General features: G+C 43.7%; 1 protein-coding gene across 3 annotated transcripts; it reads right to left on the reverse strand.

Annotated features, from left to right (window-relative positions):
* Positions 1-2,699: 2,699 nt before the first annotated feature.
* On the reverse strand, positions 2,700-23,438 carry LOC307243203 (myocyte-specific enhancer factor 2C-like). Of its 3 annotated transcripts, none has more exons than XM_080017876.1 (10): positions 23,231-23,438; positions 15,721-15,898; positions 15,108-15,311; positions 7,453-7,596; positions 7,070-7,262; positions 6,940-6,984; positions 6,636-6,802; positions 5,875-6,004; positions 5,648-5,771; positions 2,700-5,557 (listed from the first exon to the last, which is right to left on the reverse strand). In XM_080017876.1, exons 2-10 carry the CDS (start codon positions 15,772-15,774, stop codon positions 5,203-5,205), a joined length of 1,416 nt encoding a protein of 471 aa, XP_079874002.1. In that variant the 5' UTR covers positions 15,775-15,898; positions 23,231-23,438; the 3' UTR covers positions 2,700-5,202. The 3 variants fall into 3 exon arrangements, with proteins under 3 accessions (XP_079874002.1, XP_079874003.1, XP_079874001.1); XM_080017877.1 differs by lacking the exon at positions 23,231-23,438 and adding an exon at positions 21,013-21,148 and having other exon boundaries at positions 7,070-7,259; XM_080017875.1 differs by lacking the exon at positions 23,231-23,438 and adding an exon at positions 21,013-21,148.
* Between the last annotated feature and the right edge of the window lie 3,635 nt (positions 23,439-27,073).

Consider the following 27,073-nt stretch of genomic DNA (forward strand, 5'->3'; position numbering starts at 1 on the left):
GCGAGGTAAGAGTCCGTCAGCAGAGCGAATGACATGCAGGCTGCTGCCCTTGTCCTTGGTGGTTGCAGCGCCATAAAAGATGGCGACGGTGGAGGTGTAGAAGTGCACCATCATCGCCTCTGGCGGGTTGAACTTCCTCAGCTGCAGCAGGAAGTACGTTCCCCACCAGAGATGAGCCCAACGAGGGTGGTGTCGTTCGCAAATTTCTGGAGCTTGACAGACTGGCGGCTGGAGGTGCAGCTGTTGGTGTACAGGCAGAAGAGCAGAGTAGAAAGAACGCAGCCTTGAGGGGAAGCGGTGCTGATGGTCCTTGAGGCAGAGACGTGTTTACCCAGCTTCACGCGCTGCCTCCTGTCAGACAGGAAGTCTGTGATCCACCTGCAGGCGGAGTCCGGCATGCTCAGCTGGGAGAGCTTGTCCTGCAGAGGAGCCAAGATAATTGTGTTGAAGGCGGAGCTGAAATTCACAAACAGGATCCTGGCGTCGGTTCCTGCGGAGTCCGGGTGCTGGAGGATGAGCTGGAGGGCCAAGTTAACTGCCTGGTCTACAGACCTGTTGGCTCTTTAGGCGAACTGCAGGGGGTCCAGGAGAGGGTCCGTTACGGACTTGAGGTGGGAAAGCACAAGGGCTTTAAAAGACTTCGTCACCACAGTAATCAGGGCGACGGGTCTGTGATCATTAAGTCCTGTGGTCCTTGGCTTTCTTGGGACTGGGATGACGGTGGAAGATTTGAAGCCTTCTTGTACATGGCATGTCTCCAGTGAGGTGCTGGAAATGTCTGCGAACACCAGAGGCAGCTGATCAGCACGGTGCCTCGGGGTGGATGGAGAGTCTGGCCCGGCGGCTCTGCACGGGTTCTGCCTCTAGAGAAGCCTGTTGACGTCCCTCTGCAGGATTGAAAGAGTCGTCACTGTGGTGGGGGAGGAGGTGGCGGCTCTTGAGGTGAGTGGCTGTGAAGAGGTCCCGTCTCCCGCTGTGGTGGGGGAGGTGGAGCTGCTAGGCTGGGGCTGGTGGAAGGTGTCAGAACCGTCCCATTGCCTTTCAAAGCGACAGTAGGAGTAGCCGTGGTTAGTACCTACCAAAAGTGGTGCAAGCATCCCACAGAAGAGCTACCGTAGCACAAATTGCTGAGAACGTTAATGGTGACGATGATAGAAAGGTGTCAGAACACACAGTGCATCACAGCTTGCTGCGTATGGGGCTGTGTAGCCGCAGAACGGTCAGAGTGTCAATGCTGCCCCCTGTCCACCAATGAAAGCCCCTACAATGGCCATGCGAACATCAGAACTGGACCACGGAGCAATGGAAGAAGGTGGCCTGGTCTGATGAATCACTTTTTCCTCTACATCATGTGGACGGCCGGGGTTAGGGTCGATCCAATCGAGCATCTGTGGGATGCGCTGGATCAACAAGCTTGATCCATGTGGATCCCACCTGTCAACTTACAGGACTTAAAGGATCTGCTGCTCACGTCTTGGTGCCAGATACCACAGGACACCTTCAGAGGTCTTGTGGAGTCAATGCCTCCATGGGTCGGGGCCGTTTTGGCGACACGAGGGGGAGCAACACAATATTGGTGGTTTTAATATTTTGGTTGTTTGGTGTTTAACCCCTATCATTTTAAAATGTTCCCATGTGTGTAAAATGTTTTTTTTGTTGTTGATAACATTTCTACATGTTATGAATATTCATTTATAACTATTTATGACATATAAAACATTCTAACATCTTCCCAAAAGTTAGATGCATTTTTTCTATAATTTATAAGTTGTAACTTACACTTATAATATCTATAACAACATAACTTTTCTTTATGTAAAGAATATTAATTTATAACTATTTATAACATGTCATAACATATTCACACATGTGCAATTTTTTCCTACAAGTTATTAGATGTAAGTTATAACTCATAACCTTCACTTATAACATATATTAAATAACATTTCGTTATATGTTATACATATAAATGTATAACTTAAACATAACACCCATCATTATAACATCTTCCCACATTTGTGTTACTTGCGAGTCTCGATGATGTCCTTATCTGTAAAAGTTGTTTATGAAATGACTAAAAGTTGCAGAAGATTCTTATGCATTTTGTCAAAAATAGATGTTGGCATGTGGAAAACAGAGGAAAAAAAAGGTATCAATCGGTGAATAGACATGGCGCCATCTACTGGAGGCAGCTTGAACAGTACTGAAGTTATAACTCAGAACCTACACGTCTATAACATTTCCTTATGTCAAACATATTCCATTATAACTATTTATAACATACCCCACCTGTCATTATAACACCCTCCCACACATGTAAAATGTTTTGTTGTCAATCATTTTTTGTTTTTCATCGTTCAACTATCTTAATTGTTCTTCATTCATTGAAATGTAAATGATGACATTAAAATGTGATAATAAAAGATTGGAAAGGCTTACCTTGTATGTGTTATCTCTCTTGTATTTTGAATACAAGGGTTTAATATACCGTGACAGCAGTGCTTATGTCGATGCCTGATCTGTAAATCTGCCAAGGGAAATAGTTCCACTAAAGGCCGCAATGCCTTGACGGCGTCAGTTGTGTGTTGGAAACAGACAAACATAAAATACGCACGCCTCCATTTCAAAACTATTATCATTATATAGCCTACATATAAGTTGAGAAAAAAACAGCCAGGCAATGATCACAAGCCACACAGTTAAATGTAACAGAGCCTGTATATTCAGATTTTCTGCAAAATACAATAACCACATTTGCTGTACATTAACTCTGATTCCTGCAACAGAGGTACATTTTCTGTGATAAACAGTGTCTTTTGATGTCGACAAAGTCCAGCTTTTGTCGCTTACGACCTCAAAATAACAAAATATGCAATTGAGCATTCGTGAGATGAAGGAAAATTTAAATGTATTGTCATGGGAAGAAATGCAACATATGGCTTATATCGTTGTCAGCGTCATAATAATGATTAGAAAGGATCATCCATAGAGGGCATTTCGCATAGTTCACGAAAGCAAATCAGAAAGAAAACAGTTTATAATGGGTCAACATGTACATTCCAGGTACAAATAGATTGTAGAAGTATTGGCAAGTAGTACAAATGGTTTCCTTGGACACTTGGGAGCAGGACTGTCTAAACTATGTCGTTTTGGGTCAGTCCATTTCCTATTTCGTGTGAGGATAGCAACTCAAATTTTCAGTAACTCGGTATCCAGCCATAAAATGGGCAAGAAAACAATTCCTTATCTGCCTCATTATCAAGGGGCTGTTTTTCTTAACCGGTGCAGCGGGACTGGAAGCTGCTCTGTGGGTGAACTTGACCACAGTCACCTCCAGGGGGCGTGTGGAGCTGAACATTGACGGTGTTTGGGCTCTGCCCTTTGCAATAGATATCAATATCAATATCATATCAATATCATATCATATAACTGCCAAACTAAACAGCAGAATATTTGACTAAAACATTGAAAGAGAGAAAGAGAGAAAAAAAAAAAAAAAAAAAAAGAAGTAACACGTATTTTTAATAATGAATTTAGTTACTGGAAATGAGTGGGGGAGGCAGACGTGTATAAGCCATGGCTGAGGTTCGAACTCCAAATATACAGTATTTCAACCCAAATATATTCAAATTAAATAAAAAATAAAAAAAACCCACTAGCCAGCTCTGAGGTCAGCGAGAAAGTCACTCCTTGTTCCCCCTCGTATGCTCCGCAAACTATACTACTGTGTACGGGTGGATCGAGTGGGTTCGAACGGCTACTGGACGGCCACTAGGCTCAGGTGGTTGGATCAGTGGTGCGACAGTAAAAAGGCGTTGGTTCTAAGTGCAGATCGTCGTAATGCCCTCCGAGAGGTGAAGCCCAATTTTTAATTTTTTATTATTATTATTATTATTATTATTTTTTTAAAGAAGACAGTTAAATCTTTAAAAAGGAAATATTTCTGCAGGAAAACCGTGCGCGGCTGCGACTCTGGCCAAAGGAAAGTGACAAAGCGGTCTATTTGGGGGGGGATTTGTGACTTTAAAATCATTCATATACACGTAACTTACGATGGCTTAACATATTCCCTGAATATTTAACTTAATTTAATTAAATACAAAATGGCGTGCACCGTCACCTATTGTACTCTGCCTTACTATTTTATATTATCTTATTAAATATAGCTATGGTCATTTCTTTTACAGACATTCAAAAACAAAGGTACGATCATTTCCATCGAAACCAAAGAACCACAAAACTCCACCGGGATGTGGTTTAAGGAGTAGAATCCTGAAACGGTTTTCCTCAAAAAAAAACAAACCCCCCCCCCCCACGAAAGCTTTTTTTCTCGTTTTGTTTTGTTTCGGTAGCGAGATGAAGTAAAGCATTTCGCAAACTCTCAGATCAAGCCCCCGGTCGCTCCAAACAACCCGCTTCACGTCAAGTGAAATCTGTTGAATTCTCGCTTCCTCTCCGTACACCCGGTTGCGAAATGTACCCGTCGTTATCCCCGACCTTCTCCCGGCATCTCTCTGTTTCCTCCTCCTCCTCCTCATCATCGTCATCGTCGCCAACACCATCACATGTCTTTCGCTTTCTTTACCTCCGCCCGCCCCTCTCGTCTTCCTCCGCCCGTCCTATTCCGCGTTCACCTATGTGTCGAGCCTGCAACAGTCGGCCCGGGGCGGCGAGACCCCGCCCCCGACTTTCGAGATTCACCCCCGATGGCTTTTTATCGTGTACGAGCCGCGACCTCCGCGCTCTTTCACAACAGCAGTAGTTTGACCGTAAGAGTCCCAGCCTTCTTCGAATCTGAGCTGCGTTCGCATACCGTGTACAGTATGCGCTCGTACACTAATGTGCATTTGTTTACTGAGGTTCCCTCGACAGACACGCACGCACGCACGCACGCACGCACACACACACAAAAGCATAAACACATGTTCCCTGCACACTTCTGACATCTCGGAGCTTATGCACTTGTCTGGCTACGTGGCTATACTGTATGTACAGTGCTGTTTTATCACTGTGTGCATATAAAACGACAGACTCGCTTCGTTTTTTTTTTTTTTTTACTTCAACTCAACCCTAAGAACACTTGTAGCACTCACACGCAAGTACAAGTATACGTACTATGATAATAACACTATGCGGTAACTAGAAACAACCCCCTTCTCTCTCTCCCTCCCACGGATCTACGCCGCCCCGCAGCCCCGCCTATCATGTCGCCCAGCCCTCGGACAGACGCATCCGCTTGACCGACGGGCTGTGGCGCTCCTCCCGACCGGACAGCGGCCGCAGGAGGAAGCCGTCGTTGCCGCGGTGGTCCTCGCGGTCGTCCGCGCCCTCGTACGAGCTGCCGCAGCTGGACACGCTGTCGCCCGGGGAGAGCCCCGCCTCACCGGGACCCCGGCCGGTCGAGTAGCCCACCGGCGCGATGCCGGCGCCCAGGCCGCAGCCGCCGCCCAACCCCACGCATCCCCGCTCCCGGGAGGGAGGGGAGGCTGGCTCGGACTTGATGTGGAGGCTCTGGTGTACCGAGGGGAGGTTCAGGTTTGAATTCTGGCACAAGTTTCTAGGGGGAGGAACAAAAATGTCTCATAAGGACGGTAAGGAGAATTTGGGCACACAAACAAACAAACGGGCATAGACAGAAACTGCTGACCCCATGTGTCCGAGCGCCGAGTGCTGCAGATTCTGGATCTGCTGTTGCTGCCAACTTGTCACCGATGTGAGGCCAGAACCCCCGAACCCGGAGAGGGAGGACAAATCGTTACTGAGCGAGTACTCTGCAAGGGACCAAAATGAGAAATTTAAAACCTAACAGACAAAATTTCAAATCGCAGGAAAGTTGCAAAAAAAAAAATTACAATTATTAAACTTTGCACCCACCTGTGCCGTAGGAAGTCGAGAGTGCGGAGGGGTACCCACCCATCCCCTGGATGGGCAGGGCGGGGCTCGTAATGGAGATCACGGGAGTGGTCAATGTCTGGGCTGTCTGGGAGTGGTTGACTCTTTGGTTCTAGGCGGCAGAAAACCGAGATCACAAATGAAAATGTTACACCACGGCTAGGGAACTGGTACCGCAGGCAGAAATCACCATCCATCGCGGAGATAGAATTTCAGTTCCTTATCAGCTTCATAAGAGTTAGGAGACTGATGGGTTCAAGTATTGCTAATGGTAGTAGTATGGAAAAAGGGAATTACTCCAAAGGCTTGGTGGAGATCAGGAGGGATCAGACAATTTGGGGAGATCCGAAGGTCTTCTTCGGTGTGGTGGCACGAAGGTGGGCAGCCTATGTCAAGAGGTTCGACACCTCAGTACAGAAAGGAGGAATTCCAGGGTTTTCTGGGTGCTTGGCACACACTGTGATGGGTGATCCCATTCAAGCAAGCAGGACCAAGGAGAGAAGAGATGGACCTGTAGTATTTTTGGACCTTGCAAACCTTCTTCCTTCAGATCCTGATAGTCTTACAAGGCTAGTGAGAGCCGATTTTGAGGACATTCAGTTTTGCTCTACTACACAAAGTCGCTGTAGCATTTGGAGATAGGGATAACGGTGGGTTGCACTATTTCACCCTTAGCTTTGAGCATTCTTTTAGCACGCTGGCAATTTTGGTGGTATTATTGTATGCATAGTAACAATACTTACAATGTTTGGCATGTTGTTGCTCTTGTTGGTGGGCGGCAGTAGAGTGCGGATATCAGGTTTACGACTGACGCTCATGGGAGACGGACTCTTAGCCTGCATAGTTTTAGACATGCCCCCTGGAGACATCAGCCCGGGAGAACTGCAGTGGTTACCATAGCTACCGTTTCCTATTAGAAAACGGTCAAACACAGACTGAGGTGAAGGTTCAATCACTACTGATCACAAATAGAAAATGACTACAGCTTTGTCGTCTTGACTTGACTTTCAACAACTCTAGAAACAAGGGAACTTAATGGCTTTTTACCAACATTGGAGACCACGGTGTTAGGCATGTCTGGACCCATCAGTCCTACGTAGAATAGAAATCACATGTGAAATTAACCAAAATTGCCATATATTTCGAACTAAAATCTGGCGTATATATGAATCCATACCAGTGCTGCCGGTGCTGGGGGGTCTGTGGGGAGACATGCTGTTCCTCTGCAAAGATGTGTGTGTGTGTGAAATGGGCAGGAGATTGTGGTTGTTCAAAGTGGCGCCCACACCCGGGTGAGAGTACAATAGTCCACTGGGGTTGCTGCCCTGGATGGACACACCCATGTCGTAGTTGGACGGAGGCAAGGCCTGCTTTGCAGAGAAAGGGGGCGCAAGATGGAGGATTAAGGAATCGCATAACACTTCAATATTGTCACGTACAATTTAAGGGAGATGCACGGGAATAATGACAAGTCGTCCAACGGCAGCAACAACAACAAGCACCCTTATAAAAAGGCATAACATTAAGAAAAGGACTCGTTCAAGGACAGCGGCAACTTACACAGAGTCTCTGTCTGTTGATCATCAGATCAATGTCTTCATTAATCTTTCGGTATTTGTCGTCGGACTCTGGGCTCTGACCAGCAGAGTCGTCAGCTTCGATGTCGGGGCTGTCGCATCCATTCAGACCCTTCTTACGCAAAGTCTAGAAGAAAGAAAAACAACCAAACACAGCAACAAAACAAAGAGAAGGTTAAAATATACAGTATAGACACATGAAGGATATAAGCATTTCTATTGGAAGTCTTTAGTTCACATTAGAAATGTTATATGGCCGGTAGGACATGGAACTTTTTTTTATTGTGTACGTGAAAACCAAATGGTGAAGTTCACTTTTCAAACACAGAGGGGCGTCATCTGAGAAGCTACATGTTACACAGAGAGATGGGTAACCATGAGGGAGGCACAGATTTGAAAGTAAAATAGGTCTTAGGATGCGGAAGGGCAATAAATGCTGAAATAAAACAAACAAAAGTCTGTCAATCAGAGTGTTCTTAATGGAAACGGTAAATATTTATTTTTAGTTTGTGGCTCAGATCCCACTAACCCGACATAGCCATGTAACGTACGTACATTTGTATCTTGAGATCACAGATTAATATCATGACGCGGAATTTTGTGGTCTAAATTATTGATCAAAAACTCTTATGATATTAGGTCTAATGATTAAGAATAAGGGCTGGTCTCACACCCATCTTATATCCACCTTCACATTAGTGTACCGTATAGCTCTGTCATTGATAGTATGGTTCTTTGGAATATCATTTATGAATACATGAGTCGATATTGAGTAAAATATCAATTTAGTGTAAAATTCCCCCAAAATATTGTGATACCACCAATACCCACACACACACACACACCCACACCCACACCCACACACACGCACACCCACACCCACACACACACACACACGCAGAACAGAGGAGTGGCCCAACACAGCTATCCTAATCATCTTAGTCATGTCCACCTGTTTTGCTTTCTGCTGTGGGGGTGGGGAGGGCGGGTGGGCGGTTGGGGGGGGGTACCGAGGAGCCCGGCGACCACCAATACCAGCCAGAGCTCAAAGCGATAGCCGTAGAAGGCTATTTTTGCAGTGGCACACCCACCCCGGGGCTTCTGTCCACTCCCTCCAATCCCCCAATTTCATCTTCGTCTATTAAACCCTGAAGCCGCCGGTGCCGCAGCGTGGTTCATCAGCACGTTTGAAGCACACGCATAACCAACAACTAACTAACCACTCCCACGCTGCCATGTCTAGTCAAACTAACTAAGTAACCTTGATCCAGCTAGGGCTTTAATTTACTGTTGCGTGTGTGTGCGCGCGTGTGTGTGTGTGTGTTGGGGGGGGGGGGTGCAACAGGTGGTGTAAACAGCTGACGGAGAGACAGCTGATCTGATAAAGTAGATGAGAAATATGGAGAAGTCGAACTAAATGCCATGCCATCCCAGCATCCTCACCTTTATTCTTTTCATTTTTGTGCTAGGTGGATTATACTACCAAGTCCCAGAATTCCATTTCTGCATTTTTGTCCGAAAGTATGCCTTCTACTGATCGATTGATTTGTTTCTTTCTTTCTTGGGAACTTGAGTTGGTGGTCGGTATTTCTATCCTTTTTGTTGTGAATCTTCATCCATATCGGGCTTTTACTGATCACAACCAGCTACAATGCTTTATTAAACTTCTTAACCATCCCCGATCTTTGCATTGTTGCTGGGAAAAGGCGGCAGACCCTGCCACCATCAATGGAAACAGCATAGAGAGGAGAGCATCCATAACGCAAACACATTGGAGCCACAATGGTGCCAGCTAAATATCAATACGGAATTAATATCAAATATGGGATTTTTTTTTATGGATTACGACTTTAATTCTTTATCGTTGGGGCAGTTCATAATGAGGCTATAGCTATATCCTCACAAACCAATTCCATTCCTTAATTGTCTATTGATACCAGGAAGTATAACAGGCAGCTCTCACACCATTTCATCACTCCTAAAAGGGAAAAAACTATATAGCTAAAATAATCACATAAATAAAAAAATTATTCAGTTGAGGAAAAAAAGTTATGTAGCACATTTTGCTTATTTTGCTCAAGAGTTCGACATAAAATGCAATTGATCTTGGCTAATTATTTTAATTTCCAGACATATGAAGTCACTATAATGCAGGAATCAGTCTCAAATGTTTCTTTTTTTTTTCATATTTAATCAAAAAATTCAATTTTGTGAGGAGAAAAAATGTATAACAGAAACTACATTTCTACTAGTCCGAATAAGAATTGCTGATGTTTTTGACTATACGATACTGATTTCCTGATATCTACAATTTGGATGTCGACAATTGCCATTTCAACTTGTGATAATTACAACTCCCATTGACAACGACAGGAATTTTAATTAATAGTTTAAATGAATTTTTATATATCAAGAATGGAATTTTGTATATCAACAACAGCATTGCTAACATCAAGAAATATCATTTCATAATAAGAATGTAATATTTCACATAAAATAATTTATATTCCATTTCTGATATCGGCAACAAGTTTAAAAAAAATTAACTCAAACTTCATTTTCTATTCACATTAGCCATTAGTGCTGGATTGTTGATGAAGTAGATTGGGAAATAATGTTTGGTTGCAGTTGGCAGTAAAGCAACTTTAGTCAGGGGAGACAAAGGAACAGCAACAGTCAACATTACCTCACAAATGGGAGTTTACTTATGTCAATATTATTTATCCAACTTTAATATTCAAAGAAAACTATTCTAAAAGAAAAGCTTCTGGTCACGGATTGTCGTTATGAAATAAATGGGAGTTCAGTATCACGACAGGTTTGGTGTCTCGGTGGAGATGGGGGAGGAGGCTGGGAAGGAAGGAATGAGTCAGGGTTAGGTCCGAGTCGCAAAGTCTCACTTCCCTAAGTCGCTACTCTTCGCTTTGGGAGTCTTTATTTTCCTCCTGCGGCTCATACTTACACACTGCCTCATTCAGGGCAAACCACACTCACACAAACAGCGCCGTCATGTCTATTCTTAGCTGCGCTCTGGGATATTTTTAGCCCACTACCGGTTTTCAGATGTTTAACAGGGAGGGATCACAGCCAAAACAAAGGGAACTGAAGTTACTTTGGGAGAATTTAAGAGTGAGTGCGTGGAACTTAAAACTCCATCTGTTTCCAATCCGTTACATACACTTGGTTATCCATACACAGACAGATAGTATGCAAATCAGAACATGGCAAGGCAAACTGGGGGTAGAAAAGGATGAGGGAAGAATGTAGAAATTCTTAAAATTATAAATAGCTAAGAAACCTTGCAGGTTTAAAGCACAAAACTACATCCAAACTGTTACTTAGCTAGCCTGCAGCCTATAAAAAAAATAGACACAGGCCCACCCCCTATTAGAAAAAACAAAGGGGCCTCTCTTCTACCACATTCCTATGTAGCAGATATTTCTGTGGTTGAGATTTTTCACAGCTATGTACTGTCATGCAAGGCACCCTGTGCAACCCCGTGCTAACCAACATTCTCATGCTTGTCCACCTATTTTCCTCTCATTTCTTCTGTGAACTCCCACTTGAGGACGATTAACTCACAGTTTAGCCACAGTACTTATAGTATATATTAATTTCACTAAATAAACACGTTCTCAAGCACATTGTGCTTTGTATATAGACATACTTTGTTAACCATCTTGTCTGTTAGGTGTATCGTTGCCCATGTGAGATTCAACATTTCAGAGTAATCTATGTGTTACGGCCGTGTTGTGAATGGAAGCAATAACATTGCTGGAACAAGCACGTGAAGTAGGGGTGGAGTAAAATCTAAATATGGTACCAGCAAAGCACAAATAGTGGGTTTTACAAATATTTTTTGAATACAAATATTTTTAAAATTATTTGTTTTCGGGACAAAAAATAAATAAAAATTGGAAAAATGGCTACTCCGATCCGAACCGTGGCCGTCAGCTGCAAAGATGAGAAACTGAGAAACTTCCAGTCTGTACGGAGACAGGTCTTTATATTCTTACATTTTATTATTTTTCTTCTTAAAAATGCCACTCAGACCCTCAACGTGTCTTTTACATTCGGGAAGGTCCGGTGACGTCATTCTGAATAAAGCGAGCGGGCAGGGAGAGGTAGAACGGGTGTAGAAATTTCCTTCTCTGGAGGCCGAGAGTGTAGGATAGGTTGAAAATGATCACACTGATTAAATAACTTTGGTTATTGCGCCGGGCACACCTCCGCCCCGCCTTCACCTGGTCTCTCAGGCGTATGTTTACTCATTTATATATTTACTGCATAATTAATTTATTTCAGGATTTATTTCGTAGCTTCGTCTACATTCGTCCTCTGTGCTCAAGTGAATGAGCTTGGTGCGCTGCTGTTCTGTCTGTCGCTCTGTGGTGTGGAGGGTGCGAACCGGGACCGCACCGGGTGACTTTAGCTGGACTGACCCTTGCCCTATCTATGTCGGCATTATCATGGCATGTGTGAAAAGGTGCAAAGCGGAAATTTTCCCAAATGTAGCTGGTTGTGTGAATAATGAAACTCACTAGCCATGCCGGAAAGGGTATCCCAGTAATTTACTGGGAACTATGTGTGAAAGGGGCCCATCTCTTTACCCGACCTCTACACTTCAAATGAGTAAGGGGTATGCTAAAGGAGAAGAGAAGCAAGGATCACCTGAATAATTAGGAAAAGGGAAATGAGAACCTAATAGAGAAGCTTTACTGCAGGCATGTGGCAGGTGGTCTGAACAGTTCAGCTGTGTACTGCACAGATGAAAGGACTCCTGAACAGATTACAGTAACAAGGTAAATGGGATTGCGGTAGATTACAGGAGATTACAGCCACATAATCCTTGTCCTGACTGGGCTCGCTAAGAGGCCATGTGGTTGGTCGCGTGGATTGAAAACCCAGGCGCGCGTGCGCGCACGCGCACACACACACACACACACACACACGTACCACATGCACATAAGGGGTGGAACTTACAGGTTTGGATCGTTCAGACCTTCCCACACAAAGGTGCAACTAATTGGTGAAAACAGATGGCTCGGTCCATGGGAGAAGGAAAAGCAGAGCAGGACAGGATTGGATCTGTCCACCACTGATGCCCATACATGTGCTGGAACGTCATTGACCTCTTGCATATTATTCATAGCGCAGTTAATTTCATATATTTATATTCATTCGTCACTCCACGCGTCTTAAATGTTTGTGTTCCGGACACAACAGTTTGACCTAGGACTGCTCAACTTTGGCCTCTGTGACACAGAACAGAATGCCTTGAGACTTAAAGAGGTTTGCATGTGTGTGTGTGTGTGTGTGTGTGTGTTTGGTGTGCGTGCGTGTATGCGTGCGTGTTCATAAGCCAATATCTGCTACTTGTAACACTGTCTTTAAAGGGGACATATTATGAAAAACTCAGTTTTTCAGTGCGTGTTTTGAGTCTCTGATGGGCCTACTAACACACAAACTGTGAAATAAGACAACCCAGTCCGTTTTTTGTGGGCTCCCTATTTGAAAACATGTGATTCTAAAAGCCGTTCAGATTTGCCTCCCCTTCCTAGGTCAAGTGGGGCTCATTAGAATTAAAACCACCCCCCATCTGAGTAATACCCACGGCTTGAGAAATACCTAGCACCGGACCCGCTAGCATTATGTCGAAGCTAAAAGCTAAGCATGGGGACTGCTCTGTTGTTGGCTGCACAGACTAGCACAAATCTTTTAAAAGAAAGATGAATCAATACCAACTGTCTGTTACAAAACTACAGACAAGGGAAAAGTAAGTATTTCAAAAATAATTCCATGTGACATGTGCCATGTTTCTTTTGCCGTTTAGAACTTGCCAACGCAAATAGGTGAGGCATACCTGTCAACACTCACATTTTTTTCCCAGGATTCTCAAGTATTTTACCATTATCTCTCCCACTGTCCTCCCGTTTGGATATTTTCCCATAAATCTTCCGTATTTTTAGAAAAATGTTGGCGGTTTTTCCAAACTATACATTGGTACCAACCAATATTCGCCTTGGTAACCATCGGCCTATTGGAAAATAAAATGACATTCACCGATGGCAGTGGGCAATGTTTATTCAGTGTTTCCTATATGTGGGAGCTGATGGTCTTTTAAGTGGTACAAACAGTTGGTTACTTGTGTATATTGCGCTCTTTTTATAAAATACTTTCACATGACTCCGGTGTAAAAAAGATGAACAAAAGTGTTTATTCAAAGTTACGCAGGTAACAAAATAAGTCCACAACGAAATCTTCGTTAACAAGAGTAAAAGTTAAGTAATAATTCCTCAAATCACGCAACTACAACTACGGTAAGAAAACTATGTTGCTCGGCCTTTAAAACACCGCCGACTCCCCCGGGCCATTTAAGGAGAAAGATGACTCAAATAGCCGCTCCAACGAGAGAAGAGCTGAGTGTGTTTTTAGCACGTGCAGCTAAAGCTAAACCCTGTTAGTGTGTACGTGAGGAAGTACGGAGGGACAGGAAGGACATAATGGTCAAATCACAGCTTTGACTACAGAAACTGCAGGGGGACAAAAAGCGTGAAAGTGAAATGACTGTATTTGGAATAACAGAACCAAAGGAAGGACTTAAAAAGGCTTCCTGCTCATCTTTTGTTAATATCATTGCCAGTACAGTTTTTAACCAGTGTCATCTACATAAATACAATTTCTACGTATGACGTGACACTTGAATGTAGAATTAACACACACATGTCTAACGTGCTTTGGCTCTTACACCACACATAGACTTAACTTGGGCCGCCCAGGTACATTAACGGCCGCCAAAGTATGTTTGGCGACCCATTTTAGCATTGTCTTTTTATTTGATTTTTTTTAAAATCCGTCTGTGAAAACGACGGCATCCGTGATCGATTTTAGGAAACGCAGACATGGCTCTCTGCAGCGTTCCAAGCAGGAAGTGATGCTGCGTTCAGTGGAACTCTGAAAACTGTAAGTGACGCTGCGTTCAGCGGAACTCGGAAAACATCAGTATCGGCAGAATTGTTCATTTAAACGTCGGTATCGGCCCAGAATTTCGGTGCATCCCTACTCCAAACAACACCAATAAAAACTGTGTGTTTTCATTGGAGATTAATTTCTTTTCCTGTTTTCTAATTGAATGAAACAAAAAAAGGCCCGTGCATAACGGGGTGATATAGAGAGGCCCCCCCAAGCCACAAACAGTTCCGGAGTGGTGCGTGGGCAGCAGCAGCTCATTTGCATTTAAAGCGACACACACAGGAACAGACCGTCGAGAACAGGAGGGGTACAGGGGCATGCTAGAACGGCTAGAACGTCTCATCGGAGTTGTATTTTCAGCAAATAAAAACTTCAAAGACACATTTTGGGGACCTCAAGAGACCTATATTATCTTCTTGAAAAAGAGTATAATATGGGAACTATAATGGTAACACAGCAGCATTACATGACTCAAGCCAGACAACGGCTCAGTTCCGTGGACGTTGGTCTGTCTTAACCAAACGAAGGATGTAGTTCCTTAGCGAACATGATTCACGTACACTCTTTGTGTGTGTGTGTGTGTGTGTGTGTGTGTGTGTGTGTGTGTGTGTGTGTGTGTGTGTGTGTGTGTGTGTGTGTGTGCGTGCGTGCGTGCGCATAACTTACATCAACAATGTCTGAGTTGGTCCTGCTCTCATGGGGCTCATTGTACTCTGTGTATTTTAGCAGGACCTTGTCCATGTCTGTGCTGGCGTACTGGAACAGCTTGTTGGTGCTGTTGAAGATGATCAGGGCGATCTCGCAGTCGCAGAGCACGCTCAGCTCATACGCTTTTTTCATCAGACCAAACTTACGCTTGGTAAATGTAACCTGGAGAGGAAAAATCTTAATTTGATCAATATTAAACATAATGGTCCACACACACAAGCCTCAGAACGTGGTCCAAGGAAGGATTGTGACGAGGTCAGCCCTGCCCTCTCTAGGGGTCAGGAAGCATATGTGCCTGCATTTCCTGTCATAACAGGAAGAAGGGAACCACTACCCAAGCCCACAACTAGTGTGTGTGTGTGCATGTGTGTGTGTGTGTGTGTGTGTGTGTGTGTGTGTGTGTGTGTGTGTGTGTGTGTGTGTGTGTGTGTGTCCCTGTGTCTGACGATTGGATTCCAAAACAAAGTTAAGTCCATGTATTATATGCCTTGTTCATCAAATCACTGATAAGCACTTGTGAGTAACCATTTGAGTAAACAAGTGTTTGTTTGTTTTGTCTTGGCGTTCATACCTGTCTGTTGCGTTCATCCATAATCCGCGCTATCTGAATTTTTTTTCTCCCCATCTTGTTTCCACTTTGTCCTCTTTTTCACACAGTTCTTATCCTTGACTCCCTTGTTCACGTCCGAATCTTCACAGTAGTCGTTTCACTTATTCACTTTGCGATCCCCAACCTCTGGCAAATGCTCCTTTGACAGAGAGAAAACAAAGCATTTTTGTTAAACTTTCTTACTGACTGACTCTCACTGTCCGCAGTGAACATTAAAAGTAAGGGACATTTTTGAGTAGTAATAATATTTTTATACCTATTCTTATGATTAGTCTCAAGACATTAAAAAAAACATATATACAGACTGAAACACACACATACATCTGATCAATAAGAACTGTTATTAATAAGGAATCTTCCTTTTACCCCACATAGCCTCTTCATGCAACATTGTATGCTCTTCCAAGACACACACTAACTGACAACACAAACATCTTCTTATCTATGCTGTAGCCATAACATGTGGAATGAGCTTCTAACAAAAACTATAAACTCACCCTTAAATATAGATTTTTGAAGTATACTGATAGGTGCCATTGACAAGACAATGTCTGTGCATACACACATATAGAGCGCAATTTAAGACGATATAAATGTGCAATCGAGCCTTTCAAGGCCAAGCGTTTTTTTGTAAGCTTGAACTTGCTTCTAATGCAGAGTTCAGACTATTCGATTCAGACTATGCTTGATTTTCCACTTGCCGACAGGTTTTTGGAGGTAGCCGAGCAAAGACCCCGATCGGAGACAAATAATAGCACGCCGCCACACAAGCGTGTGATGTGAACTGCTCACAACGGGATCTGACTGCTCCCTGAGTGCTCGCCAATGGCTCAGAGATGCCAGCAAGATATCAAGCAGATTTAATATCTGGTCGTGTCGGGTCGACTCGAGAGTGTTGCAATGAGCTACAGCCAAAGAGAACAGACGCGGAGTGAGGAGGGGGTTATGTAGTTTGAAACACAACGACTTCAAGATTCCTAATCACAAGACAGAAAGTTGTGAAGTGTGAACCGTACAGCGATCTGACAACTTTGAAAGTCGTGTAGTGTGTCCATGTCATAAGGGTAGCTAACAGACTAAGTCACAGTCGAGTGTCATTTGAATGTTCCAACACACACACACACACACACACACACACACACACACACACACACACACACACACACACACACACACACACACACACACACACACACACACACACACACACACACACACACACACACACACGACTGCCTTGCCAGCTTTCTGCTGATCGTATAAGAAAGATGAAAAAACTAGTGCTGCCTGGATCTAAGGGGCAACATGCACAGTAAATTAGATAGATGATGTGAAAAATAACAACATTAGGACCATTCTGTGTTCACACGTGTCTACGACACATACAAATAACTTCTAGGTTGAAAGTTAAAATTCAGTTCACAATACTTCTTGTAGGCCAATCCCCTGTTCCTCATACTTCATGCCTCTCTAGAATATACAGTACTTTCTTACATAATATGGGCTTTGTGCTTTTACAAAACAAAAGGGATTAGAATGACTTGCTGAGAAAGTTACTGTGATATTTGCCTGAATGTTGATCCCCCTACATTTGTGTTTATACCTTTTATGTATATATATATTTTTTTTAAAGAGGCATTCTGAGGATCTGTATGCCATTGCATACACGAAAGAGATAGCTCTGAGAGTTCAAGCTCTCCACTTGCGATGCCTGTCTTTAATATTTATCATAAATCATTGACGATTGTGCCAGTTCCCCCCGCCACACGCCACCCGATTGGCGTTTTCAAGGCCCTCTGACACAGAGACACGTGCAGTGATGTTTTCAAACACACCATTTTATTGTAGAGAGCAGCAAGATATAACAAGCCAGGATGGATGGACACATGTCATGACAGAGGCTCTCCCCGTGTGTCTGTGGGGATGGGTGATTTACCTGTTGCTTGTTGAGTGCTCTGACGGGCAACAGGCATACAGCCACCCTGATCCCAGGCCCAATTACCTAGACCCGAGACAGGTGTAGCTGCTTAAACCACACCACCCCCACAGCACAACAATAAATCCATCCTTTAGCTGGCCTGTGCAATGTCCTCACATAAGACTTCAACACCGATGAGACTGGTGTTTCACTTCGGAGGACAACCCTACTATGTTTTCAATCACAACTAATCATCATTGCCCCTGTGCACTCAGAACCCGCAGAGTCGTTCTGAGCTTGAAGAATAATGGCCACAAACATGTCCTAGGCACACCAACCAATCTCTGAACATGCAAGATGAACCTACTACCCCAAAAACACTCCTAATACAAGCGTGACAACGTTTGCCAACCACAAGGCCTGACCCCATACCAAGTACTCCCAATCTGCACCCTGAACCCATAAATACATCCTGAGCGCACACACGCGTGTGCGCACACACACACACACACACACACACACACACACACACACACACACACACACACACACACACACACACACACACACACACACACACACACATACACACACACACACACACACAATGTCTGAGCCACACATCCCAATTTTGGGTCCCGAAGTCTGCGTTGGGGTTGATGGATAGGTCTTGCTTCCATTTAGAGCTTGGGATGGAAATTGTAGAGCCTGTTTTGGCCAGAATTGTGAATATCTTAAATATGACTAGTTGATTAAATACTGAGGAAATCAAAAACTGACACAGGCGGTTCTAAATTATTACGACTTTTTCTTGACTTTGGCTTGGAAGATGGATTTAAACTGTAGACATTCAAAGTGCCGCTTGTTACTACAGTTATACTGCTGGACGAAGTGTTGGAAAGATGCAAAAGTATTATTTAAAAAAATGTGATCAAGGTATCTAACACGCTTCTTTTTCCGCAAAGGGAAATTCAGTGGTATAAGAGGAAATCAGACACAATCAGGCCAGGATGGTTCCAGATTGGTTTGTAATTGCAGGGGGTAATGTGGAGTGGGTGTTCTTTTTCAAACTTCCACCAAGCTGTCCGAGTCAACTACTGTTGTGCTTTTGATGCAGGGGTGACATTTAATGTTGGGACTAATGAATGGTAAATCTGAGAAAATAATTTCCTTATCAAATTATTGTTGGATGTCTATCCCAAGTGTATTGTGTTGGTTTGGGTTTTATCCATTTCCGTATTTATTTTAGTTGGTGGGCGAGAAAATCTTGATAAAAAATTGGTGCTTCCAGGCCTCCTTAGTTCGAGAATTTTTTATACCTTTCAATAAGTAACAAACTCGGTATCTCCATAGCTCATATTCACAATCCTTCCGATTGAACTACGTACTAATACAGTACACTTTGTTGCAGATAATATTTTGCCAGGAAGAGCGCCACAACATTGTATGACAGTTGGAGTGGGACTGGGACATACTGTAATAGTGTACGTATCCAATTACAGCAAGTGCCAACATACCAACTTGTGAGCATAACATGGATATCCAACCTCTGAATCACTCTGCTTGCAGATTAAACTAGCTCAAACACACACGTCAACTTGAATGCTGATGGAGTATACATGTATTTACACAAAAACGGTAGCACACTGATAGACAATTCAACCTCCTTGCATATATCCCTACCCCACCGCAAAAAACAAAAAAAAAATCTAATACGCACACCATTCTCCATCCTCCCAAGCACATAAACCTCCTACTATTTATAGGTCCCTGTAAACCAAAAAGGACTCCAAAAATAAAAGAATGATGAACTCTTTACCCCAAACAACAAGAGAGAACTGGTTTCTGGTCCGCAGACAGAAAGACTGGGCCGTGGAACAGAGAAAGAAATGGAAGGCAGCCATCTCATTCAGTTCACATTTGCACTTCCACTCTTTCTCTCTCTCCCTCTACTCTATCCCTTCAATTAAATGCCCCAACATGCTGATGCTCGGGGAGCGTACGGATGTGTGTGTGTGTATGTGTAAATGTTTGAACGCACACTACCCGAGCATACACGCTGTACTCGTGTGTATTTGCGTGTACTTCTGCGTATGTATGTGAATGTCTAGAGAGAAAAGAGCAAATGCCAGCGGGCGACATGTGGCAGTGTCCTTGTATTCCTTGGCAGGACACTCCACATGTCTGTGTCTGAGAGGCGGGGGGAAGGTGGGGGTGGATGGAGGCTGGGGAGGGGAGGGGGGCCGTGGATAATAGGCCGCCCTCAGGACATATGGAAGGGCTGTGGATTGCCTCCATGTGATCGCATATTTTTACTCAAGGGAGCTTTAAAACAACAGGTTACATTAGAGAAGATGATGGCGTCAAAAAGCATAGTACACCCGATAATAACAATCTGGATTACAGGTACACGAGTCCGCTTCAAGCAAACCCTTCTTGTTGGAGACATATTAAGATAAAAAAAAACACCTGAGTTCTATAAGTCCTAGCTGGCCCATTTAGCAACTCTATTAAGTAAATCTGTAAATGTGGCAAGTTTTGGAGGATTGAGCAAAAGCTAGTTGATATACTGTGGGATGTGATGCGAGGTAGGCTTCTTAACATTGTCATAACAGGGTAAGACCACGTAAAACCGCTGTTTTTTGTATTTATTTCGATTGTTTTCCCCCATTGGCTGTATTGGTAACCTAGTAATTAAACATTTCATATTGAATAGGAGCATGCCGACATACTTTTGTACCGCGACCACTATCAGTACCACTGTGACAGCGTAAATAGCGACAGGAAAACGTTCATTGAGCGAGTGACGTTTTACGACTTTAAACGTCATTTAGTGCCATTTAACAGCGCACCTGCATGAAGAAATGCTTCGAGTGTCAAGATATTTGCTCAACTTCGTTCGGCTCGTTTATCTCACCGGGTTCTTGGGTGGGAAAAGGTGACGGACATCTGCTTCGGCTCCACATGTGGCATATTCCTGCTTAGAGACTCGCGTTCAATAGGAATGCGCGCTCGTATTTATGTGTAACGAATTGTGTTCTTTCGCATATAAACATCGATTCCAAGGCGAACCGAAACTCCCAACTCTGAATACCTATTCACAAAAAAACAACCAAAAAAAACAAAAATACAAAAACGGGGGACGGCGAGAAAGACATCTCGGTTTTAGTTTTTTTGCGAAGTTGTGAACCAACAACCACAGAGTAGAATTCCGACCGCGCTCGGCTGGACCTGGGGAGCCTGTCCCCGGGGATGCGCGGCGACGACGTGAAGCCGAAGGCGAACCCGAGCGGCAGCGCCCGACACTTTCGAAGTCCAACTTGAGTCCAACTCACCGGCTCGGACGGCCCCTTGCGCTCCCACCGAATCCCTGGCTGCGGCGGCTGCTTGCTGCTGCTGCTGCTGCTGTTGTTGTTGGGTTGTTGTTGTTGTTGTTGTTGTTGTTGTTGTTGTTGTTGTTGTCTTTCTCCCCCCGCCCCCCCCCCCCCCCCCTCCAAAAAAAAAGTTGCCTTCCCGTTGTCCGCCCAGCGGTTCCGTTTTCCATCCGTGGCTCCAGCAGAAAGCCCCGGCAGCGGTAGCAGCGGTGGCAGGTTTCGGGTATAATACTAATAATAATAATAATTATAATAATAATAATAATTTAAAAAAAAAAAAGGTAAAAACAAATGAAAAATAAAAAGGGGCAGAAGGCAGCACCTGGAGACCAAGCGAGAGGCGGGAGAAGCGTCAGCAACGGGCCCTCCTTGCCGCGCGCGCGCCCGCCCGCTCGCACGCGCGCCCGCCCGCACGCGCCCGCGCACGCGCACGCGCCCGCGCCAGACCCACACGGCTGGCGCGCGCGACCCGGGCCGCGCCGCGACAAACAGAAAGTAAAACGAAGGCGTCGGAGCGCGGGGAGCTCCGGGCGTCAGCCGTGAGGAACACGCACGAACCACACAAACAAACAAACAAACAAACAAACAAACTAACTAACAAACACTTAAATACCCCCCACGGCGAAAAGTGGAAGCCATCAGAAAAGTAAATTCAAACGTTTGACGCTTATCCTAATATTCCACAGACGCGTATGTTCCTCCAAGTTCATCGATGCCGTGCAGTGGACACTCTTACAAGTGCAAGTTCTTAGTTGGCAAATAAATAAATAAATAGATAAATAAATAGATAAAATGTGTATGTATGTATTTGTTTGTTTGATTATTTATGTATTTGGGGGTTAATTTATGTCATTATTTATTTGCTTCTTGTCATTATTAATAATAATAATAATAATAATCGTCAAATATTTACGTGGAAATGAATGAAAAACGATTCATTATGCATTGCATTTATAGTTTCTCATCTAACCTGTCAATAACTGAGTTCTCGCAATCTCCCTGAAACGTCAGAGGTAATCGTCCTCTTCATTGTGGCGACGATCCTATTCCTCTCATCGACAGTGCCCGCTCAGCGGAGAACATTCACATGTCCGTGCCACGCCAAAGGGAAGAAGCTGTATTTCTTCGTGTTGTATGAGGGAAAAGTCTTGCGTTTTAAGACATTACTACTTCATCTAGTCAGGCTGGCACCTTCATACCAAGCGTAATGTTCCAAAACGGCCAACATGCTCGTTCAGATCAGCATGTTGATTTTTATTTTTTTGTTTGTTTGTTTTTTTTGTCACGTCAGACATTTTATTCTGATTTAGAGGTCATTTGATTTGTAAAGCTTGTAAATTATTATATAGTGTCATTTTGGGCTGACCTTGGTGAAGGCATAACATTGCGGTCAAAGTAGTAAAGGTCAGTGAAAAACACAGAGCACAGATCACTGTCACCAGCCAGTCAAATATTCCCAACCGGAGATTTCAAAACTGCACCGTGCGTTGCTGGGGCGCATCCTGTCATGGCATGGGATGAATAACCAGTTAAATTACATGAAACGACTCTAAGTATGTGTTGTTTTTCTTACAGAATTTGCTGGTGCACTCCAAAAACAAGCAAGAAATTGTCAGTTTATTTTGTTTTCTTTTTCCCCCACAGGCCTCATGTCTATTGCTCCATGTGTTTATCATTTTAGCTGCTATGTTAAAAATGCATTTCTCGGAACTAATTATATTCATGCGATAGGGGCCCACATATGTTTGTCCTGTAATGCTGAAGAAAAGCATAGAATATTACATTTTCACATTCAAATAGACACAATAAGGTAGTGTCGCTGTGTACTTTTGACACCTGTCTCAACAAATATTTATATATACATATATATTTTTTAATATTTTATATTATAATATATTATATTTATACTTATGTAAAAAAATATAATCATTTATCTATTCTTTTTTTAAATTTAATATTATTTAATATAATAAATTATAATAATGATTATAATTGTAATTATTATTATATTTATATGTACATTATTTTCTTCCCATACATTAAAATTGCAATCCCTATTTTACCAGCAAACATGGACGACATCTCAGACGTTCACAACATAACACACAGTGGTGGCGGCCAACCATGCACAGTACATTGCTGTTATTCCCGTGCACAATATCCTCCTGCATACACTCACCAGTGCCTTTATAAAACTCTTCTCTTCACCTGGAAGATGCAGGGCCCAACCCCCCCCCTCTCCCGTTCAGCTCCAGCTGCGGGTGGTCTTCCGGTCAATCCTTTCTTTTGTTTCAAACAAGAAGAAAAAGGTTGGAAGGAAAATAATTCAAGAAGCAGGTTATCAAGCCAGACCAGCTGGCTTTGGGAGGACGGAACCCAGCTCTGAGCTCGGTACCCAGCGAGGAGACATATGTTATACTAGGGTTCTCATTTGCTCGAGTGACACCCCCCCCCCCCCCCCATCACACCCACACATTTCTCTCTCTCTCTCGTCTCTCCATTACTCACACACACACACACACACACACACACACACACACACACACACACACACACACACACACACTCATACCCAGTGACCTCCCATGTCCGAGCTGGCTGAGTGCGGAAAGAGCCGGGTCACCTGTTGTTGTCACTCCCCAGTATATTTAGCTCTAAGGTGTCAATGATGCTACCCATGTGTGTGTGTGCGTGCGTGTGCGTGTGTATGTGTGCGTGTATGTGTGATAGAGTGCGTGGGTGAGTGCATGTGTGTGTCTGTGTGTGTGTGTGTGTGCGATGGAGAGGGGAGGTGTTGCTGACACTCAGGGCCTTTGGTGCAAGAACCCCGAGGATTACTGCTCCCAAGTCCTACGGCTCTACACATTAGAAACCTTCAAACGCCGTCCTAGATATTCGCTCTGCCCCTGAGCATCTGCTGCCTGGGCCGGGCTGGTATGGCATGGTATCGTATGGGGGGGCTTACCCTCACCTGTCCCTCCCTGTCAGCCCCCCAGAAGGAAGGGTTGGGGGGAGGGGAACAAAATGTCTTGGTTTGCCCGAAATGCCTTGGTTGGGCAGATGAAACGTCCAAGGATAATGGATCCTCTAACGCAGTGGCTCTCAATGCGGGGCCCTGGGGAGCCCCAGAGGAGCAGGGAGAATCCAGGGGGTCCCCAGCAAAATTATCAATAGTTCAACGTCACCCTTTTTTCATTTATGAGACATTAATACCGCTATATAGACAATGTACAATATGGATCCTAGTTTCATTGTTATTTCCCAAACTAGCACTCTAATATTGCCGTCCCAGAGACGATGAATCGAATCAAATGGGGTCTGTGGCCGAATAGATCAACCTGAGGGTCCTTGATTTGAAAATGGTTGAGGATCTCTGCCCAACACACACAGCGACTTTGGTCGTTGTCATGGACGAACGTCAAGTTGACCAGCGATCTATTCAGTTTATACCGAAGTGTATGTTTACTGTCACATGTCACTGTACGTGTTGTTCACTGTTTAAGGCTTATATTTAATGTCAGGTTTATTGTGCGTCACCATTTCTATCTCATATGTATATTAATATTTGTTTGGGATGTTATATTAAACTTAATTAGGTTTAGTGTAAATTGCCATATTTTCTTTTCTTATTTTCAATTGTTAACAGTTTCTTAATATTTTCCAATTTTTCCACATACTGTCATTTCATTTTCTTTTTTATATGTTATTGTTTTACTTTGTTGTAATATCGCCTACGGTATTGATGTGAGTTGTTGAGACAATGCAATCCCCTCTCGAGACAAATCGAGTATCTATCTTGAGCTCCAGTAAAAGGAAGAATATAAATTATATATATATATATATGGCTATTTCTGTTCCGTATTTTTTGTCTATCTGTGTATATTTTGCTATAATAACAATAATTTCATTTGATTTCATTAAATTATTTTTCCCACTACCCAGCTTCTTTTTGAATGCTAATGATCTTCAAAGAAATGCAGAAATCCTCACCATGACAAATTCCTTGTATATTGGCGGAATATACTGATTAGTGTTTACTACAATGTGTTAGCAGGAAGTGTATCAGTGTCGAGAAGGCCCACTGAAAGTCCTTTAAGGAAATGACGTCAGTGCAGTACGATAGAGCTGCGGAGGAGAAGGGGTCGGGCCCGACCACAGGGCGGGTTCATTCCGTACTGAACTTCCAGTAGTTAACGTCGTCCATGATAAAAAAATAAAAATAAAAATACACTCCATTCACTCAAATCACTCACTCTGTTCACGGTGCCCTTTGGTTTGCTGTTTTATTAAAACGCGGAGACCTGACTTGGGTTCCTATCAAAATGGGTTCTGACCGACACACCGAGGCGAACATCCATATACACAGTCAGCCAATGCGTTCATTCTATACAGTCCGTTAAAATCCCCCCGTTTCAATCAGGTTTTAAAAGAAACACGAAACCACAACTGCTCTTGAGCAACAACCAGACGTGTTTGGCGAGATTGTTTCCCTCCTATTATATCACCTTTACTTTTTGATTTTTGACCGTTTTTGATTCGATTTACACTAGAATTTTGTTCGGCCAAATGTTGCGGAGCGCGATGTGTCTAGACACGGAACGAGCAGACTTTTGAGACGGCCCCGGTCTGGGCCGCTCCGGCACGGTGTGGCGGGGCGAGGCCGGGCTCCACGCCGGGTAAAGTTACCGTTAAAGCCATGAGCGTGTGTAAACTAATCCGTCCTCGCTCGACTGCCAGGCATAGTCCGCGATCCGCCGCATGTCTCTGGGCATTCTGTGTGCGCAGCCTCTTGCGTAGCCTCCACCATCATGGAATTACAGGTTTTCAGTCGTGCAATTAAGTTGTCGAGTGCGTCTTTAGGACTCGCTTATCATGCTCATCGGCCTTACTTGTGGCTGTAGGCACAACTGCTCTCGGACCCGAAAAGTATTGAAATGATGACGGAAGCATGATATTTTTAATTCCTTTTAAGAATTACTCTGCCGCTATAGTCGGTCCACAATGGAGTTCCTCTGACCATAAGCGTCCATGAGTGTCGCACTCTCAGTGGTTTGAGGATTGATCGCTCATTGCCGAGTCCCCAACCGCCACTGCCTGAGTATACACACTCTAACACCATAACCCAAAAAGTGAAATGCAGTTCTGTTCCAGGAGTTTGGTGGAAAATGAAACGAGAAGTTTGCAGCGAAACACACAGCGCGTTGCCCTTACCTTACTGGCATCGCACGGTTCATACCAGCCAGCGGGGACAGGGCTGGGCCGGCGGTAAACAACCGGCCTCTCATTTTGTTCTTCATCGGGGGGTCAGGGGCTAAGTGTTGTCACATGTTCGGCATAGCCAACCCTAATGATTGACAGGTGAACACAAGGCCTCGAACTTTGACCCTCGTCTCCCGAGGAGACGCTTTAAACGCATCCCCCCGGTGAAATATCCACACCAAGATGTTCAATTTAACATCAACCATAGAGACAAACGCTCAACCCAAAAGTGAGATAAGACAACCCTATATCATTGGAAGACCTTTTTTTTTTATTTTATTTTATTTTTATTAGATCTTAATGCGACCTTTGGCTATTGTTCCGCTGAGACGAGGGAATTACCTATTTTTTAAGAGCCGGCCATAAAGTCTCTTCTATGCCATTTCAAAAGAGACTTAATTGCTGCTTGAAAGATGCACTTCTGGAGAACAATGGGGTGTTGTTCACCAAATTCCGTTTTCCGACTTTGTTAGCGAGTTTCTCACTCTGGCAGTGTGCTATGTAGAATAGTAGAATATGTCAACTTTTGTCAACATATTTTGTCCATGTGTTTGATATATATGTATTTTTCTTTCTTTCTTTCTTTTGTTTGTTTGTGTATGTATTTGTTTGTTTGTTTATTTATAAATATATCTATATCTATATCTATATATACACATATACATCAATAAACACTTTAGTCCAAGTCTTTACAGTAGAAACATCAATCTACCAGGATCAATCCATTGGACACAGTACGCTCATCCTCCCCTAGCCCTAAAGC

Source organism: Zeus faber (genome assembly GCF_960531495.2).
Source record: "Zeus faber genome assembly, chromosome: 17".
NCBI classification, from domain to species: domain Eukaryota; kingdom Metazoa; phylum Chordata; class Actinopteri; order Zeiformes; family Zeidae; genus Zeus; species Zeus faber.

What these genes read in the sequence shown, in the direction of transcription:
- LOC307243203 (XM_080017876.1), bottom strand. Translation starts at nt 15,774, where the DNA reads ATGGGGAGAAAAAAAATTCAGATAGCGCGGATTATGGATGAACGCAAC. An exon ending in TGGATGAACGCAACAGACAG is followed by an intron (nt 15,312 to 15,720) that starts GTATGAACGCCA and finishes TTTCCTCTCCAG; the next exon opens with GTTACATTTACCAAGCGTAA. An exon ending in CTCGACTTCCTACGGCACAG is followed by an intron (nt 5,772 to 5,874) that starts GTGGGTGCAAAG and finishes GGTCCCTTGCAG; the next exon opens with AGTACTCGCTCAGTAACGAT.